General features: G+C 39.6%; 1 protein-coding gene across 1 annotated transcript in view; it reads left to right on the top strand.

Moving 5' to 3' along the window:
• The first annotated feature begins 328 nt into the window (after positions 1 to 328).
• The window catches only part of atrnl1b (attractin-like 1b), an 83,813-nt gene continuing 66,141 nt past the window's right edge, over positions 329 to 18,000 (top strand). Inside the window, exons 1-14 of the mRNA XM_084740215.1 lie at positions 329 to 1,469; positions 5,912 to 5,995; positions 6,908 to 7,021; positions 7,285 to 7,413; positions 7,841 to 8,049; positions 9,124 to 9,298; positions 12,445 to 12,532; positions 13,003 to 13,264; positions 14,197 to 14,380; positions 14,490 to 14,644; positions 15,122 to 15,206; positions 16,140 to 16,354; positions 16,628 to 16,746; positions 17,028 to 17,160. Coding sequence (XP_084596341.1) covers positions 1,219 to 1,469; positions 5,912 to 5,995; positions 6,908 to 7,021; positions 7,285 to 7,413; positions 7,841 to 8,049; positions 9,124 to 9,298; positions 12,445 to 12,532; positions 13,003 to 13,264; positions 14,197 to 14,380; positions 14,490 to 14,644; positions 15,122 to 15,206; positions 16,140 to 16,354; positions 16,628 to 16,746; positions 17,028 to 17,160 — 2,203 coding nt within the window. The 5' untranslated portion in view covers positions 329 to 1,218. The remainder of the gene's footprint in view (positions 1,470 to 5,911; positions 5,996 to 6,907; positions 7,022 to 7,284; positions 7,414 to 7,840; positions 8,050 to 9,123; positions 9,299 to 12,444; positions 12,533 to 13,002; positions 13,265 to 14,196; positions 14,381 to 14,489; positions 14,645 to 15,121; positions 15,207 to 16,139; positions 16,355 to 16,627; positions 16,747 to 17,027; positions 17,161 to 18,000) is intronic.

Here is an 18,000-nt window from a genome sequence, read left to right as displayed (position 1 = left end):
GAAACTACAAAGAACTAAATCTAAACTGAACTGACAAAAAATAAAAACTAAATAAAAACTAATGAAAATACAGCACTACTCTAGTTATACCCATGTCTCTTATTGAAAATCGGTCTCCTATCATAGAGGACAGGGTCAACAGGAATTAAATGTTGTCAAATGTGAATCTGTAGTTTTTTGAGTGTAAATGTGTAAATGTTTGACCTAATAAGCCTGAGACACATCTGGCTTTTAAATGCCGCATAGGATCGTTTGCAGGGTTTTATGACACTGTCCCTTTAAATGGAGCCCTTCTCCAGTGCGCATGCGCAGCTTGTGTTTAGTTTTCTCCAACCTGAGGAACTGTCTAGTGTCGTTGCGCTAGCAAATCATCGTTGCCAGTTCTTGTCATGTTTTCAGAGCAACAGCGGTGCGTTTTTCCACTGGAATAAAAGGCGATACCACCACACAGAACTGTCAACGAAGTCTACGCTTGAAGGTGCTTAAATTACCGCGGAAATAGACCAAATAGGATCAACAATAGTTCAAAGTAATCGCTCAAATGCCCCCCAGTCGGCAAGAATAGCTCTTCCAGTTCCCACATCACCCCACCACATCCATGTTGACTGCGGCAGCCTTCGCACTGGGTCCGGGGCTACACAACACCACATCCCCTTTGTTCTTCTGTGGACAAGATCCGGCTAAACTGTCTCGGCTTGCGGAAGGACCACTGTATGTGAAAATATACATCTCTGTTTGAGTCTGAAGGATTGTTTACGCGTTAAAATGGCTGCTGAAATGGCATTTGGAAGAGAGTGGTCTTGAATCAATGCAGTAAGGTTGTATTACCTAGCAGAGAGGCCAAACTGTAAATAAGCTACACGGGCTAACAACATATGTACTAGCTGGATACAGTATTCAACGATTTCGCCGTTTGAATAGCTTTAATCGATGGTTTTTTGTAGGTTCTTCCAACAAGAGGTAGGGTGAAGGGAATTCCTCCCACTCCAAATTCTATGCATGCGGTTTGACAAAAACACTCAGCTAGCTACTATTGCTCTTTCCTTTCTGCAGGCTTAGCTAAGCCTCAATTTAAGTATGCACAACACTCAACGAATATGCAGGACTTCTTTGTTATAATAGAAACAGCCTGAGTAGCTGAGGCTTTCTTCCAGAGCAGACCTAAAGGCCCCGGTCTTTTGCTCGGCTTGCTCGACCTGGAAAAAAAAAAAAAAAAACATGGATCCTGGGGGGAAATGTAAGACCAAACTCTTTCTCTTTGGACCCAAACTAGCCACACGCAGCGAGCTGCGGGGTATCAACAGATACTTGGTGGTCTATGTTTTGTTTTACTTTGTGCTGTTCACTCACGCCTCCTCGGCCAAACCGTGTGACAAAAACTGTGTCTTTGGAAAATGTATCAATGGATCCTGCATCTGTGACCGAGGATGGGTTGGAGACCAGTGCCAGCACTGCCAGGGGAGGTTCAAGTAAGTAAAGTGTCCATCTTTTGTCTCTATATTTAATCACTGACCAGCATCAGGTTACTTGTAGAGTCATGGTTTTTCAGAAGTCTCTTGAAATCCAGTTTTAAAATGACTCAGAGTTGGCTGATCCAGCTGTTGCTATTTTTCCCACAAATCATTGGCACTCAGCTTTGTGGGAGATGAGTTTCCGTTGTAATGAAAACAGTGGCTTTATGCTCAGTAAGAAATCTGACTGTTGCTCAAAACTAGATCTTTGAATGTGCAATTTTGAAATATTTATAGCTTTGATTAGTGATTAATCTGCTAATTATTTTCACTTGATTAATCGTTTGGTTCATAGATTTTGTCAAAAAAATTATAAAGAATGTAGAGATGCCCAATATGGATATTTTTCAAGTCGTTACCAAATAACAAAAAGGCCTAATTACCTGCTTCCAAAGGCTGATATCGATAAGATAACTAATAATTTCACATTTTTATCTGTCATGTGACCTGTTGTTTATGCACACCTGAAGGTAAGAGAGGCTCAGATTTAGCGAGCAAAGATGTATAATTTAATATTCCACAGTTCTGACCAAACCAAATCTAACTGACATCACTATGACAACAAAAACAAATAATAGTGCTGACTCTTCAAGTGTTCATTTATTTTTTCACTTTATTTAATTTATTCTACTGTATATCAAAAAACTTCACGTATACCTTAAGCTTTTATAGAGAATTTTGTCAAAGAATTCAAATTAAACACTTTGACACAATCTGCCAAATCAGATATTATAGCTGATATTTATCATCTATAACATTATTTTTGGATCAATAAATAATAATTAGGAGTGCATTGTAAATATCAGGACTAATGACTGCTTATATCATTATTGGCGCATATAAACAAAAAATATAGTAATATCAGATATGACTGATTACTTGATAAAATGAATGAACATTAAAAGAGTCAGAGCTGTTCTTTGTTTTTGTTGTCATAGTGATGTCAGATTTATTTCAGTCAGAGCCGTGAAATATTAAATCATCCATCTGAGCCTTCCTTACCCTCAGGTTTATAGAAACTACTGGTTACATGAACTTCTTTTTAAAATACAAAGATGTGACATTATCAGTAATCTTATTGGTGTCGGCAATGAGAAGCAGGTAACTATTAGTTTTTGGTATCTGCTGAAAAACATCTATATTGTGCATCCCTATTAATAATAGAAATTTTCCATCGTCGTCCAATAATGTAAAGGCCCCGTGCATCCCCAAGTGTCAGTCGAGATCCTTTGTACTCAACAAACAGACCTGTGTCCATCCAGCTTTTGAGAAATGGGTTGCAGTTTAAATGAAAAAAAAAAAAATCAAGCTTGCATGACAGAGACAAAACCACACTGATTTATGCTCAAAACTTAACTGCATTTTTGAATAAGAGGATTTAAAATATGTGACCAACATTCTGCATGAAAAAGCATAAACAAGTTATAGGGAACCCAGATCTTCTATTTCTTTAGGGCTGCAACTAATGATAATTTTATCAATATATCTGCCCATCATTTTCATGATTGATTGATTAACCATTTATGGGGAAGCATGATAAATATTGGAGGCAGATGAATTATCGGTTGGTATTGATCACAGCTGTATAAGTATCAGTGTATATAAGCAGATAAATATAGGATATAATAGTGTTTGATTTGGCAGATGGTCAAACAGTAAGTTCTTAGGCAAAATACTCAATGAAAGCCAAAGTGTATTTGCAAAGTTTTTGATAAATTTTGCTTAAAGAAAAATAAATAAATAAATGAACATTTTAAGAGTCATAGCTGTTCTTTGCTCTTGTTGCAATAGTGATGTCAGTTAGATTTGGTTTGGTAAGAGCTGTAGAATATTAAATCATCCGTCTTTGCTCACTACTTCTTTACTGCTTTTCTAACGTCAGGTTTGCAGAAACTGCCAGTCATATGAACTTAAATAAATGAATAAATAAACAAATAACAAAATAAAAGCAGCAAATCCTCACACTTAAGAGGAACCAACAAATGGTTGACATTGTTGCTTGAAAAAGCAATGAAAAATAATTGCCTACTGCTTAACATTTTGCTTGAAAATGCAAAAACCAGCGCAAGGAACACCCAAATTTTATATTTTGAGGTGTGAAAATTATTTTCATCATAAATAAGTATATACAAGTAATGTATGATAATTTGTTTCTGAAAATTCACTTAAACAATTAATAAAAAAAATAAATAAAAAAACCTGCACATTGAAAGTTGGTCCTCGGACAGATTGATTATCACTAAGTTCATTGTTTGTACTTTATCTGTGTTCACAGGAGTGCTGTAATTGGTTATTACATGTGGGTTTCAGTGAGATGAGTTAATTAATGATAAAGCCATTATTATTATTTTATTAATTTTATCGCACAGTAAAACAAAGCAGCAGAGAGACAACAACAGAAGACAAGAAGCAATTTGTGGAGGTGAGATTTAAGAAACCCCCAGAGACTTGTTGAATTAATCTCACCTCAGTAAGCATTATAAGCAAATACAGAAGTCGTGTAATCCACAAAAGTAAGCCAATAAGCAACCACAGGATTAAAAAGCAAACATAAAGTAAGCAACATCATTCACAATCCTGTCTGTGCAACTGAACCAGACACCTAACATGAACTGTTATATTGAATTACAGGCTGATGTGTTTGCATTGTTTCCAAATAAAATCCTTGAACAAATTAAGTCGTTTTGATTATGCCTACAGTGGCTTTAAGGAAGCATTTGCAACTAATTGATTTTGCTTATGGCTCAGAGCCTACCGTATTTGGTGGGACAATAAATGTGTTTTATCCCTGATTTGAAAGAAAATGCCTTCTTTACAAGCACAGGTAGATTCCCTGACAACCCCTCCAATGGATGCAATGAGTTATGGATTGTGTGTAAACAGGTAGTCTTTAGGAAACAAAGGCAAGTTACCAAAGAATAAACCTCATACTGCTATATAATTATAATAATGTTCATCTTGACATAAGTATCTCATGGCTTTTCAGGACACCTGAGGTGCACTCTGTGGTACAGAAGTGCTTTGATCACAGTAATTACTATTGCTCCTGATGTGTCTGAGGTTTTGTACGGGTTGTCAACAGGCGTGTTGTCACTGAATAACCTCCCATTACCAAGAGACAAACCACTGAAATGTGAGAATTTAACTCACAGAGTCATACACCCTGGTTAATACATGATCAATTATCCATAAACAAGCTGTGGCTTCCATCATAACATGTGTGAAACTCTTATCTTGAAAATTTAAATTAGCATTACAGATTAATTATTTGTTTATAATGTGTTGTAGTGTTTGATTTTATATCTTGAAGGACTGAACATCACCGTGGTGGGGACAGCAGGAGCACACAGAGCGGTGACATGTCTAGGGACAGACTCTTGCATGGGATAGTATTTCCTTGGGAAGACCAAAGTGCAGCATGAAAAATTCATCATTGTCTACACAGCTCTAACTCATTGCTGGTTGCAAGCTGCTTGGTGTTTATATCACAAGTGTACACCTTGATCCATCAGCAAAACATGAATTTAACTGTAGTAGATATAACTAAAGAAGACAACAATGTTTGGGCAAATGTTTTAATGCACATGTGAAGATTGAATCAAATCATATGCATAACTCATCTTTATGAGATTACAACCCATCTTTGCTCCATTATCCTGTCAAAACCTTTGAATTGAAAGTCCTGTATCCTGTATCATGTTATGCATCCAAAACAACAATACAGTTCAGTCCCTGTGTGTCTCAGACCACCCTTGAGAGCTTGAGTTTGTGTTTCTGAAGCGTTCAAAGTCAGAAACCAAAGAACCAGATACTCATTTTGTAGATTCATGAAGTATTTGTCTCAACTTTGACATCCAAATGAGTCTTATCAAAGCACAATCTGTTGCAAACCAGAAAATACATCACTGTGTCAACAAAATGTTTTTCAGTAATCTGTCTCCTCATCATTTTTGATTCACTCTAAGTGTGATCACACAGATACAAACAACTCGTAATGTCTTGTGATACGGGACAGTGACGGATGTGCATTTAAAAGCCATCTATCTTTTTGACTCACTACCGTGGTCTTTTCCTATGAAGAATACTTTGAAAATTGTTTCCAGTATCAGACTTGAGACAGAAAGGAGCAGAGGAACCTTTTTAGGAGACAGCTGATTGAAGCTTTAGGCTTGCAGGGACTCACCTTGGGCTGTCTGCCAGTTCCTTTGGCATCTTATCTTGAATCTTGGGAAGTGAAAGCAGTGTGTGACACTTTGATGTCTCAGAGAAGGTCCTCTGTCTTTGAGGCAACGGAACAAATTAGATGATTATGTGTGTGGTCAGAGATGCTTGTGTTTCCTTTTTTTTGCCGCTTTAACTTGGATACGATGACCTTTTAATGGTTTCTTTCTTTGTTTCAGGTTGACAGAGCCCTCAGGATACCTCACTGATGGTCCAATCAACTACAAGTACAAAACAAAGTGCACCTGGCTCATTGAGGGCTAGTAAGTACTTTTATGGATCTGTATGTCCTACTGGAGCTGAGCACGCACAGGCCAAATTTAATTATGCAGCGTAAACTGATAAATGCAATCAAATCAAGCTGATCAGCATATCTGTTGAAGGAAGTATATGTTTGCTGCCTACACGGTGTAATGTAAAGCCGGGTGTAGCATTTGAAGGGCTTCAGACACCGTTGAGCCGGGGTTTCACGGCTGCATTTTAATCAGCAATCATTTAGAGAGAGCAAGCAGCCCTGTACCTGTTGATGCTTTTAATTACCATGGCAACCATGGCTACGGCGAGGCCAGAGCTGTTTGGAAACTTTATTACCAGAATGGAAAGGCAGGGCTGTGAAAGCGGTGTTTATCTGTCCCTTTTACAAGATACTGAGCACTATACTTCAGAGTAAACCAATTTCTTTTTGTCTCTGTATATTTTGGTTAGTCTATATCCCCTGCGGTAAATGGGATGGTTTGGGTTTTTTGAAGTTGCGGTACATTGCTTAGCTTCCGTGCTGGTGCTCCTCTCTGCTTCTCCAAACTGAGTCCATGCCAACTGTTATCTGCTGTTGTAAATGCATTATAAAAAAGTATCACATACAACCCCACTTCAAATAATCTGAACTATCTCTTTATTGCTATGTTAACACAAAATTAATTTATGGAGCCCATGTATGTTTATGCATGAGTTGTTTTTTGTTCAGTTATACTCCAAACACATCATGATGTATTGATTGGGCACCTAGAGTACAATTACACTGAAATCCAAATATTTTGTCAGTGTTATTTATTACTTGTGAATACTACTACAAGTCGACATGATGATGTGTGTCTGAATCCTGGACTGACTTGAAAACAAATGTGTTTGTTCATCTATGAAACTTAAACTGTTTTTTTTAATTCTTTCCCCTGCAGTCCAAATGCGGTTCTCCGGTTAAGATTTACCCACTTTGCCACAGAATGTAGTTGGGACCACATGTACATCTATGATGGAGACTCGATATACGCTCCTCTGGTCGCTGTTTTCAGGTGAGAAGCTGCAAAGTGAGAGAGAGGGTTTTATCACAGTGAGGTCGAGTCGACACATGACTATATTCTTACACTGCATTACATCATCAGTGTGTACTCCAGTATTTATTCTTACAAGAAGTGTTTTCTGAACAGAATAGCAAATAATTGTTGGTTATTCTTTTTGTTTAATTTGCTCTTCATTGAATGTAGCATGCATCTCATCATTAGCAGAGAGTTATGGATTTGTTACTATAACTTAAGCATTTCTCATTTCTCTGCAGCGGTCTCATCGTGCCAGAGATACGAGGAAATGAGACGGTTCCTGAGGTCGAGACAACGTCAGGCTACGCACTACTACACTTTTTCAGCGATGCTGCCTATAACTTGACAGGATTTGAAATATTTTACTCGTAAGTATCCCTTTGAACATTTTGAAGCATAATATAAGACCTTGCATTGTTGCTTCTGAGTAGTAGCCAGTTCCATTGAGGGTCTGTTTAACAGCATCATGTAAAGACATTTGCCTAATTTATTATAAACTACAGCTAGATGATTTCCAGGTTAATTTAATTCTACTAGTTGCTGATGGATGGTAACAAGTTTCTGCATCATATATTTTATGAACAAAAAGCGTTTTTCTGCAGGACTAAAACCCACAGCAGCAATCACTGTTAATGACCAGTGACCTGCTCAATAGCTTTTCATCTATTATCAATCTTTTTATTGCCCTCATACTAAATACTAGATGATACTCATTAATCCTACTCAGTCTCCAGCTAAAGGTCCTAAATAGTGTATAATACAGTGTTGAATAAATGAAAACACCTTTCTCTCCAGGATCAACTCTTGTCCCAACAACTGCTCTGGCCATGGGAAGTGCACACCCGGTAACTCGGCTGCTAGCAGAGTGTACTGTGAATGTGACAAGTACTGGAAAGGCGAGGCGTGTGACATCCCTTACTGCAGGAACAACTGCGGCAGCCCCGACCACGGCTACTGCGACCTCACCGGGGAGAAGCTGTGCGTCTGCAATGACAGCTGGCAAGGTAAGAGTACGCTTGGTCCAAACCTGACGGGTGTTGGCAAACTTTCAGATACAAAAGAACTGCTTAAAGGAATAGCTCTGATTGTTTTTTTGAAGCGGGATTGTAAAGGTACGTATGCATAGTCAGTGTATTACAGTAGATGGCGGTCAACACGCCCCCAGTTTGGAGACACAGAGAGGAGTATTTGCAGAGATCGATATGTGGCATGTCTAATGGTAGTTTCCAGTGGGATAATGCAACCTTACGGTATGGTCAAGTATATTACTTAGCTTCCTATACCAGTACTCCTGCTGCTTCTCCAAACTGGGGGCTTACAGACCACCAGCTACTGTTAGTAGATTATGAAGAAGCTCTTCATACAACCCCTCTTCAAAAAATCTGAACTATTCCTTTAAAGTATGTAAACAAGTAGAAATATTGCACCTAATAATTAAGACAGTGTCACCTCACCACATTCAAAATGCTGACCGATGAAACATAACACACTTTTGCAATCACAAGATGTAAAATGCCGCTGCCCCTCCCATGTCTGGTGCTATGGTGATTATGTAGGAAGATGTAATGAAGAACGTGTTAGCAGACAAGTGTGAACAGCTGTGTTGTGTTGTCATAATGCTGCCGATCAGTAACACACCAATAAGCCCCATGACAGTGTCATTATAGTGTGCCTCCAGCTGGAGGGAGCCAAACTCTTTCACGTGATGAAAGTTGACAGAATCATTAGCAGAGGCATGCACTCTTTCAGCACAGCCCTCACTCACACATTCACACCTCCCTGCCTGTCATGTTCGCTTAAGGAGTGGTCATGTTTATGTTTAGGTTTGAGAGCAGCGTGTTTGCTCCTCAAAGCTTCACGGAGTAGGTATGAAAATATGTGTCGGATGCTGCTGAAAAATTCCTAAATTAGGTTCAGCATCAGATGAATGGGGTGCTGTGTATTAAAATAGCACAGCTATGAAGAGAATTTCAACAATCTTCATTTTGTAAACACTGAGAAAAGGTCTTGAGGTTAAGTTGTGGTTTCCTTTCAACATGAGCCCTCAGCTGACATTTCTTTTTCATCCTGTCTCGCAGGCCCAGACTGCTCTCTGACTGTACCTTCAACTGAGTCCTTCTGGGTCCTCCCGAGTGTGAAGCCCTTCGGCACGTCACTCGCCAGAGCTTCCCATAAGGCCGTGGTGCAGGAGAAGGTCATGTGGGTGGTGGGCGGATACACCTTCAACTACAGCTCCTTCCAGATGATTCTCAAGTAAGTCATAGCATGGAGTGTCTTAAAGTTTGGTTTTTTTTTTCACAAGCAAAGTATCTGTTATCATTTATCAGAATCAGAAATACTTTATTGATCCCGGGGTGCTCCCATAGATAGAAAAATATATAAGCATAGAGAATTTGTTAGAAATAGAATATAAGAAATATGTCAAAATAATATATACATTCTACTACAGTATATAAAGAAGATAATATAACAATATTAAAAATATATACAATAAGAACTATGTCAAAATGGGCCTTTGTCCCTAGCTGGGAGCACTGGTGCATCAGAGGCACAGCGTTTTTTTTTAAGCTAAAATACTTTGATTGCTGTGATACAGAATATCTGCAGAGGTAAAGGTTAATTTATGTGTTGCAAGTCGCTAATTTGACAAACTGTTTGTGTAATCAACAAATACTTAATGTAATAATGTCAAAAGGGAAGGGATGGCTGAAGCACGAAGGGAGAGAGGATGAACCCGCAGGTCTGTGTGGGTTCATGAGATTTTGTGGGTTAGGAAACATCTTGGAAAGTACCATTATTTGGTTCAAGAGTTGAATTTGAACAGAGCCCGGTTCAGCAAGTACTTTTGCATGAGCAGGACATAGTTTGTGGTATTTGTCTTGCTGTTGACCCAAAGTGGAACATATCTCAGCTCTTGGGGAACACATTAAACACCAAACATGCAAACACTCTGCGCAGAATAGATGCTCAGTGGCTTGTCGCTCTGCTGCAACTGAAAAAATACACTGGCCTCAGGAAAAAATATTTTGGTGGACACGGCCCCTCACAATAAGAGCTATTTTGTTAAGCATGTTCAGTCCAGAGTTCAGTGGAGATAACAACAAATACCAAAGCATGCCCTGCCCGCTAAATGCCTTATCTATATTGTCAATTATTTATTCATAGCCTGAGTTGATTTTTATTAACTCCATTTAAAGCCCTTAGCTATAGTATGTAACATTTCAATGTTAAAACATTTAAAAATGCTAGACCTAGACCTTTATTGTGATAGTGACAGCTGAAGATATGACAGGAAAAGGGGGGAGTGAGAGAGAGGGGATGACACGCAGCAAATGGGCCACAGGCAGGAGTCGAACCGGTGGTCGCTGCAGAGGACCAACAGCATCAGTACATGGGTCGCACGCTCCACCAACAGAGCTATAGGGGCACCCTGTGCTTTAAACTTCTTGATGTTGGAATCACTTTACTTTCCGTAATAAATCACTATGCTGGATATGGCCTCAGTCTGGTCACAGGATGCCAAGTTCACTTACGGACAGGTGACTCATTTCCTTTAATTTGTCACTGCTCTGTAGAATTCTATCACAAAACATCATTATGGTTGTTTATAGCAGAGGAACACCATATTCAGTGCAATGAAGAAGTAAAATAATCATTTTGAGTACATGTATATAAATATGTAATTTACCACAGCTGTAAGGTGCTGGAAAAACTTGAGTTGTGTATTTACATTATTCCAAATATTTCCAACCATAGTCAGACCCAGAGAGATCCATTATTTATTTAAAGTAATTTCCTTGCATTTCCTTGTTAGCAGAAAACAGGATATGTTGGATACGTCAGAGAGTGAGGAAGTCTGTAAACGTGACTGAATGTAACTTAAGTAAAACTTGAATACATGACCTCATCCATGACCGTGATTTCTGCCTGCCTCATGATTACTAAAGAAGGAAGTGTGGGAAAACTCATGACTCCTCAGAATAATATCTGTCACACCAGTGCCTTGAGAAAACTCAGCCCACCGAGACCCTTTCTCTGTCAAAACTGACAAGTGAGTTAAGGATTCACCGGTGTGCTCTGTGAATGTGTAGGTGTTCTATACACGTAGGTAAATTGACAGTTAAGCATTTAAGGTATTTTGCAGATAAAATGCAGAACTGACTTGTGTGCTGATTCATTTCCTGGCTAAGAGTCAACTGGCGGTCTTCGTCCTCGTTGCCAGGGCGGGTTCTCTCCATCTGCTCAGTGTTTGTTCATCATCAGGTGGAAATTTGATGCTTGTCTCCAGAAGTATTTTGACTAAACGGCTGATGTGTGATGACATGACCAGGTGGTGGTATTGTGAATGCCTGCAAACAATTTCTCCTAACGTGTCCAGCTTAACAAAAGAATGTTTTGTGACTCGATGAAGGACACTGCTATGTTTTGAGAGCTTCGATTATATAAAGCTGCGGTTCCACTTGTACTGGTACTTGAAAATTTTAGCCCCAGGAACTATGTTTAAAAAATTAAAAGGTTCCTTCAGCCTGTTGTTTTCTGAGTTTCCACCATGTCTAAAGACCCACGAAGATTAGGTACATTAGTCTGCTGATGTATGAAAAAGCACCAGCTGTTTTTATCTATTGCTTTTATGTGTGAGTATAAAACAACACTAAAGCCAGTCCATCTGTCTCATGCTGGCTTCTGTCAGTCCATGTAGATGTCCATGGTGTTTATAACTTATTACTATTTAAAACTTAATGCTTGTGTACTTTACAGGCCTGACCATTCTTTATTCTTTATCATTCCTTGTCTTTGTTTGTTCAGTTTCATTGTCCTTGTTCTTACTGGGCAAGTACATGGAGTGCAACGAAAAACCAGAGTCACATTTCTTTTATCTGTACACATATTTGGCCAATAAAGTCATATCTGATTCAGATTTTGGTTGACGTAAAATGCTGCTGGTACGCAAGCAAGTTTTACACCCTGAGCAGGGACTTTGGGAGAGGTGGGGGTAACGCAATCTTCATTCTGCTCTGCCTGTGCGTGTATGTATGTAACACTCTTTCTACAGCTCTCAGTAGAGGAAAGAGACAGAGCAACCAGTGTAACCATTGTTTGCTACGTTTTATAGAGTCCCAACTTCAAGACCTGCATGCTGTATCAGCTGGGGGGCTACACACCACTGACAAACAGGCTGGAGCTCAGAAATGTCCAGAGCACAGCAAATTATGAGGAAATAAGGAAATGCAGGCAGGGGGCAGGGTCTCTGCAGATACAGCAACCACCACACACTTCTACTGGGTCATAAGTCAAGACTTAGAGGGATTATGTTTATATGAGTCTATACATTGTTATTTTTAGGAAAAAGTTGCAGTTTATGCCTTTTAAGTGTAATTTTCTGTTGCTTTGCTCTGCAGCTACAACCTGGAGAGTGGCATCTGGAACACAGTTCCCATCAACAGTGGCCCTGTGCCAAGATACGGCCACTCACTCGCTGCCTACCAGGTAAACACACACAGATACGCCTCAACCTCTCACGGTGCAGAGGGGATTTAGAAAACCACAACTGTTAGCTGGAGGGAGAATTAAAAGAATTAGATGGGGTGAAAGAGCAATAAAAGTTTGCTCACACAAGAAGGAAACCACAACTGGCACCTTCAAAGGGAAACTGCTTATTTTTAGTATTAACAAATGTCATCTTTTGAATAACTGCATGTTGTAATATATCCTCAAACACAAAGCTGAGAGATGAGTTTTCTTTCTCATAACCATATATCCATTATTACTGGATAAAAGTAATAAAACTCTATTAACTGAGTGGCAAGTTGCTGAAGGATTTTCACCCACAAGTTTGTTTGAAAAGACACATTCTACATCTTTATGTGTTGACACACTTAATTTTTTTATTACAGCATACATAAGCTTCACCACAAGCTTGTTTATACATACTAAAGCAAATCTCCTCTTTGCTTCAGGATGATATCTACATGTTTGGTGGCAAACTGGAGGCCGGCTGGGGGAATGTGACAGACGAGCTGTGGGTGTTCAACGTGCCCAGTCGGACGTGGCAGAGGAGAAACCCTGTGGTTGGCCCGCCGGCCCAGGCTCAGATTTATGCTGTAGAAGGTCACTCGGCCCACTGCGTCCTGCTAGACGGGGGCGAGGCCATTATGCTGGTCATCTTTGGCTACTCTCCCATCTACAGCTACGTCAGCAACATTCAGGAGTACAACCTTAGTGAGTCACTGCTTTGTCAGCCGACATCTTGACATTTTAGATTTTATACTGTTTGTTCATGGAGAGCAACATTTTGATCAGCAAGCATGATTTTCTCTGTTTGAAGGTACCAAACAGACCTAATGAGAGAAAAAAAAGGTTGACACAATTGTTTTTTTGAGATAATTTTTGAATAATTCAAAGCCACAGTAGTCAAACTGAGTGTTGTGGTTTTAAATGCAATGATTATATTCTAGATCGCTTTGGAATCCATTTTTTATTGAAATGCTGCCAGAAAAACTAGCATTGCGGCCTATTTTTCTTTTGCCAGTGAGACTTAACAGTTAGAAAAAATTTAAATCAACACATAGAAAATCATGTAAAGCGCACAAAACAAAACAATGCCAGTCATTTATGCCAGCCTATTTTTGGTTTCTGTCAGCATTTGTTAAGAAAAATCAGCTTATCTTGATCTGAAGGACATTGAGCTCAATTTCAATTCAATGTCACAGCAGTCAAACTGAGTATTATTGTGATTTTTAAATGTAATTAAATGAATTTTTAGAGTGTCTGGGACACAGTTTTTATTGAAAATGTCACAGAAAAACATTAAATTTCACATTTCTTTTAATACTAGTCTAAAAAGCATTGCAACCTATTTTTCTGCTGTCAGTGAGACTTAACAATTGAAAAATTGTATCTCAAATCCCAGGAAATCATATTAAGTACACCAAACAAAGCAATGCCAACCATTCATGCCAATCTGCTTTTGGTTTCTGCCAAAATTCTCAAGATTTTCGGGGTGAAAGAAGCCACCTGTCTACAAATGATTAAAGATGAATATGTTTCTATGATTTGATTCCCACCATTTGTTAATGAAAAATTAGCTTGTTTGTTTAGAAGGACCTCTCTTCTCCTGTATTAAATGCTTTATGTAATGTGTCCATTGTCAGGGTCCAACACATGGTTGGTGCCTGAGACCAAAGGTGCCGTTCCTCAGGGAGGTTACGGCCACAGCAGCACGTACGACGCAGCCAGTGGTAGTGTGTATGTTCATGGAGGCTATAAGGCGCTGCCGGCCAACAAATACGGCCTTGTTGATGACCTCTACCGCTATGACGTTAACACCAGGACATGGTAAATCAACACATACACATGCACACGTATACTCATTTCTTCATATCTGTATATATTACAGTCTGTGTTGTTTTCTTCTCACACTTGTCCTCGTTATCCATCTGTGCAGGTTCATTCTGAGAGAGAGCGGCTTTCCGCGGTACCTGCACTCAGCTGTGCTCCTCAGCGGCACCCTGCTCATCTTTGGCGGCAACACACACAATGATACATCACTCAGCAATGGGGCCAAGTGTTTCTCTGCTGACTTCCTCGCCTATGACATCGGTAAGATTAGTATCATTCTTGACATCATGCCACAGGTTGAATAGTGACGTCTTTTGTGGTTTTCGTTGATTTTTTTCTTTTTCAATCCATCTCTATGTCATCACAGTTCTGTTAGTCAAAAGTTGAAGTCAAAAGTTTCATATTGTCAAAATGTTCAAGTGCTTTTGTCCTTGTGTGGATTTTTAATAGCGCCTAATGAAATTTTTGAGGGCTATAATTAAATAATCAGATTTCAAGAGTATTTGACATCATGTTTTGGTTCTTTCCTACCTCTTTAATTATCATCATTTCATTCTCAACACAACCAAAAATAAAAGGAATATGCTGTATCATACTGGTAAAAGCAACACTGTGCATGTTACTGTGCACAGGGAAAAAGTAAATTAGATGTTCTGCTTAGTTAACTCAATTAATATTTAAGTACACACAAACCAAATACATTCACATCTGTCACATATGTTCTCATGTTTTCCTCAGCTTGTGATGAGTGGAGGCTCCTTCCTAAACCAGACCTGCACAGGGATGTCAACCGCTTCGGTCACTCTGCAATGGTCAGCAATGGGTGAGTCTCTCTGAAAGACTAAAACACACTGAACAGATAACTGATACAGTGAAATCAGCTTTGAAGCCCCAATCTTTTGTATGGCTATATTGTAGTTTTTCTACAAAGGGATATGTTTGTGTTCCTGATGCTCAAAAGGACAATCCACTATAATTTTCTGGCTTAAAAAAAAACCCTCAAGCCATTTTTTGCCTTTTTTACATTTTACATGCCTCAGAATATTTAATTTTTATACTTTAATTACAGTGCTCTTGCACAGAGTTAACCCAATAACTGGCAGAAGTATCAGCAGTGGAGTGTAATTTGTCCAGATGTATTAGTTTCCAAGGCAATATTTACCTCCGGCAAGGAGGTTGTGTTTTCAGTTTGGCTTGTTTGTCTGTTTATGTGTTTGTCAGTGGAATTGCAGGAAAAACTACTGGCCTGATTTTCACGAAACTTTGTGAAAGGGGTCAGCATGGGCCAAGGAAGAACCCATTAAGTTGAACAGATCGAATCATGGGGCAGATGTGCAAATTGATTTTGGCTTTCTTTAGCAATGTGAGATAGGTCAGCTGCCATGATGAAGCTTCAGCTGGGCACAGCCATATTTTGACAGATTTCTACTAGTTTTGAAAACATATCCTGACATATGTGGTGGTTGCTCTTGCAGATTTGCACATCCTAGCAGAGCGGACTATTGGTTTTGGCAAGGGTCTGTGCTCTCCAAGTACCATTCTAGTCAACTATGATTTAAAATTGTAAAAGTTTCAGTACATTTATCTTGTGGCTGTTTATCAAATGAAGCTCCAACATCTCTTTACATTTTACTGTGTTGTAATTATTACTTTGTTGCACTGATTTTTTTTTTTAAATTTTAATTAAGTTATAAACATTTACTTTTATTTTGTCCAGTACTGTTCACACTCTGCTGTCTCACCTTATGTTTGCCAGGTCCATGTACGTCTTTGGGGGCTTCTCCGGTGTGCTGCTCAACGATGTGCTTGTTTACCGACCCCCGAGCTGCCAGGCCTTCTTGGCAGAGGAGGGCTGTGTGAGGGCTGGGCCAGGGGTCCGCTGCATCTGGAGCAGAGGCCGCTGCCTCCCCTGGGAACCCAGCATGGCTAATGGAAGCCTCAACCCTGCCCCATTCTGCCCCCCTAAACCTGGTGAGAAAGTTGTTGAAGCCTTTTTGCTTATCAGAGCTTTAATTTCTGGTTTATTCTTGCTTTTCTAATATACCAAAGAGTAACTAGTGGTTCACTTTTGTATGCAGGATTAATATTTCATAGGCTATTTTCTCTTCCAGACTTTTTCAAAATAACTGGTTTCTGTCCTATTCCCTGACATTTTTTTCTGTCTATTTGTACCGTCGTATTTCCCTATACAGACACATGCACTAATTCCTGCCCTCTGTTGTCCATCTCCCTGTATCTTTTCAGTCACAGTTGACGAGCGGTGCTACCGGTTCTCCGACTGTGCCAGCTGCACGGCCAACACCAACGGGTGCCAGTGGTGTGATGACAAGAAGTGTATCTCTGCCTCCAGCAACTGCACCTCTGTGAGTCGTCCAACAGGGGGTGTCAGAGCGCTTCTGGTCTCTCATTCAGCTCAAACAGAAACACATACACTTTATCCATGAGATTTCATGTGCAGGGGATTTTGAGGCTTTGACACTGGTGAAATACTGTTTTAGTTCCATCTTTGTAGTTAAAACAGGTCTGAGTTTTAGAGGTGGAAGATATTTTGTCATAGGAGTTTTCTCAGCTGGATCTATTTTACAGTTAAAACTTGTGTTAACTGCCCACCTGTCTTTTTCTGTTCTCTCCTCTCTCCCTGCAGAATGTGAAGAACTTCACTGAGTGTCCGGTGCGGAACGAGCAGGTGTGCAGCAAGCTTGCCAACTGCAAGAGCTGCTCGCTCAATCTCAATTGTCAGTGGGACCAGAATCAGTCAGAGTGCCACGCTTTGCCCGGTGAGATAGACGTTGGACCCTGAAGCGTTTCGTTACACATAAACACACCGTACACATGCTAATTTATTGAAGGCTGCAGTCCTCACTCATGCATGAGAACAGGGTCAGAGTTTCACTGTGTTGCAGTCAAGGATGTGGAGATTGCAGGACAACAAAGGATAAATGTACAGTTTTTTCTTGGTTGCTGTAAGTGTAGCAGACTTATGAACTGAAACACATACTGACAAGTTTTTTAAAATCAGAATTTGTATATTGTACACTGCAACTGCACATGTGATATAAACACAGTGTCTGTACTTTAATGTACTTTAAAGATGCCATCATAATGTTGTTTATCACATCTGGTGGTATATTTACTTTGCGTCTCACCTTCACCCCCCCCCCCCCCCCCCTTTATTCCCACATGTTGACTGTGGCTGATTCTGAAGAATTGGTACTGTCACTTCATCCATAATTTTCAGTTCATGGAGTCTTGCTGCCCGAGGGCTCGGTGCAGCAGTGTGAGCTGCAAATCATATGTCTCTGTGTTTGTGTGTGTATTTTTGCAGGCACAAAATGCGCACAAAAGTGTCCTCATGCACTTGCTCACATACATCTAAATGAGCACCCACCATATTTTTATATGGTGCCAGTTGTTAACAGGCAGTTTGCAATCCAAAAAACACTGCATCTCTCTAAGGCAAATAAGTGCTGATAACACTCCCGCTAAATCTGTGACATCCACACACACGCTAAGTCCTAAATCTTTACTCCCCTGTGGTTTAGAAGAAAACAGACTTTCTTGCAATCTGCTTTCATGACTATATTCTCTACTTGCAGTCTTTTTTCTTTGAATATGGT

The sequence above is a fragment of the Lutjanus erythropterus genome, chromosome 17 (genome assembly GCF_056507025.1).
Source record: "Lutjanus erythropterus isolate fLutEry1 chromosome 17, fLutEry1.hap2, whole genome shotgun sequence".
Taxonomy (NCBI): Eukaryota; Metazoa; Chordata; class Actinopteri; order Lutjaniformes; family Lutjanidae; genus Lutjanus; species Lutjanus erythropterus.
Note: the sequence above shows the minus strand (reverse complement) of the source record. Positions and strands in the feature narration are given on the sequence as shown.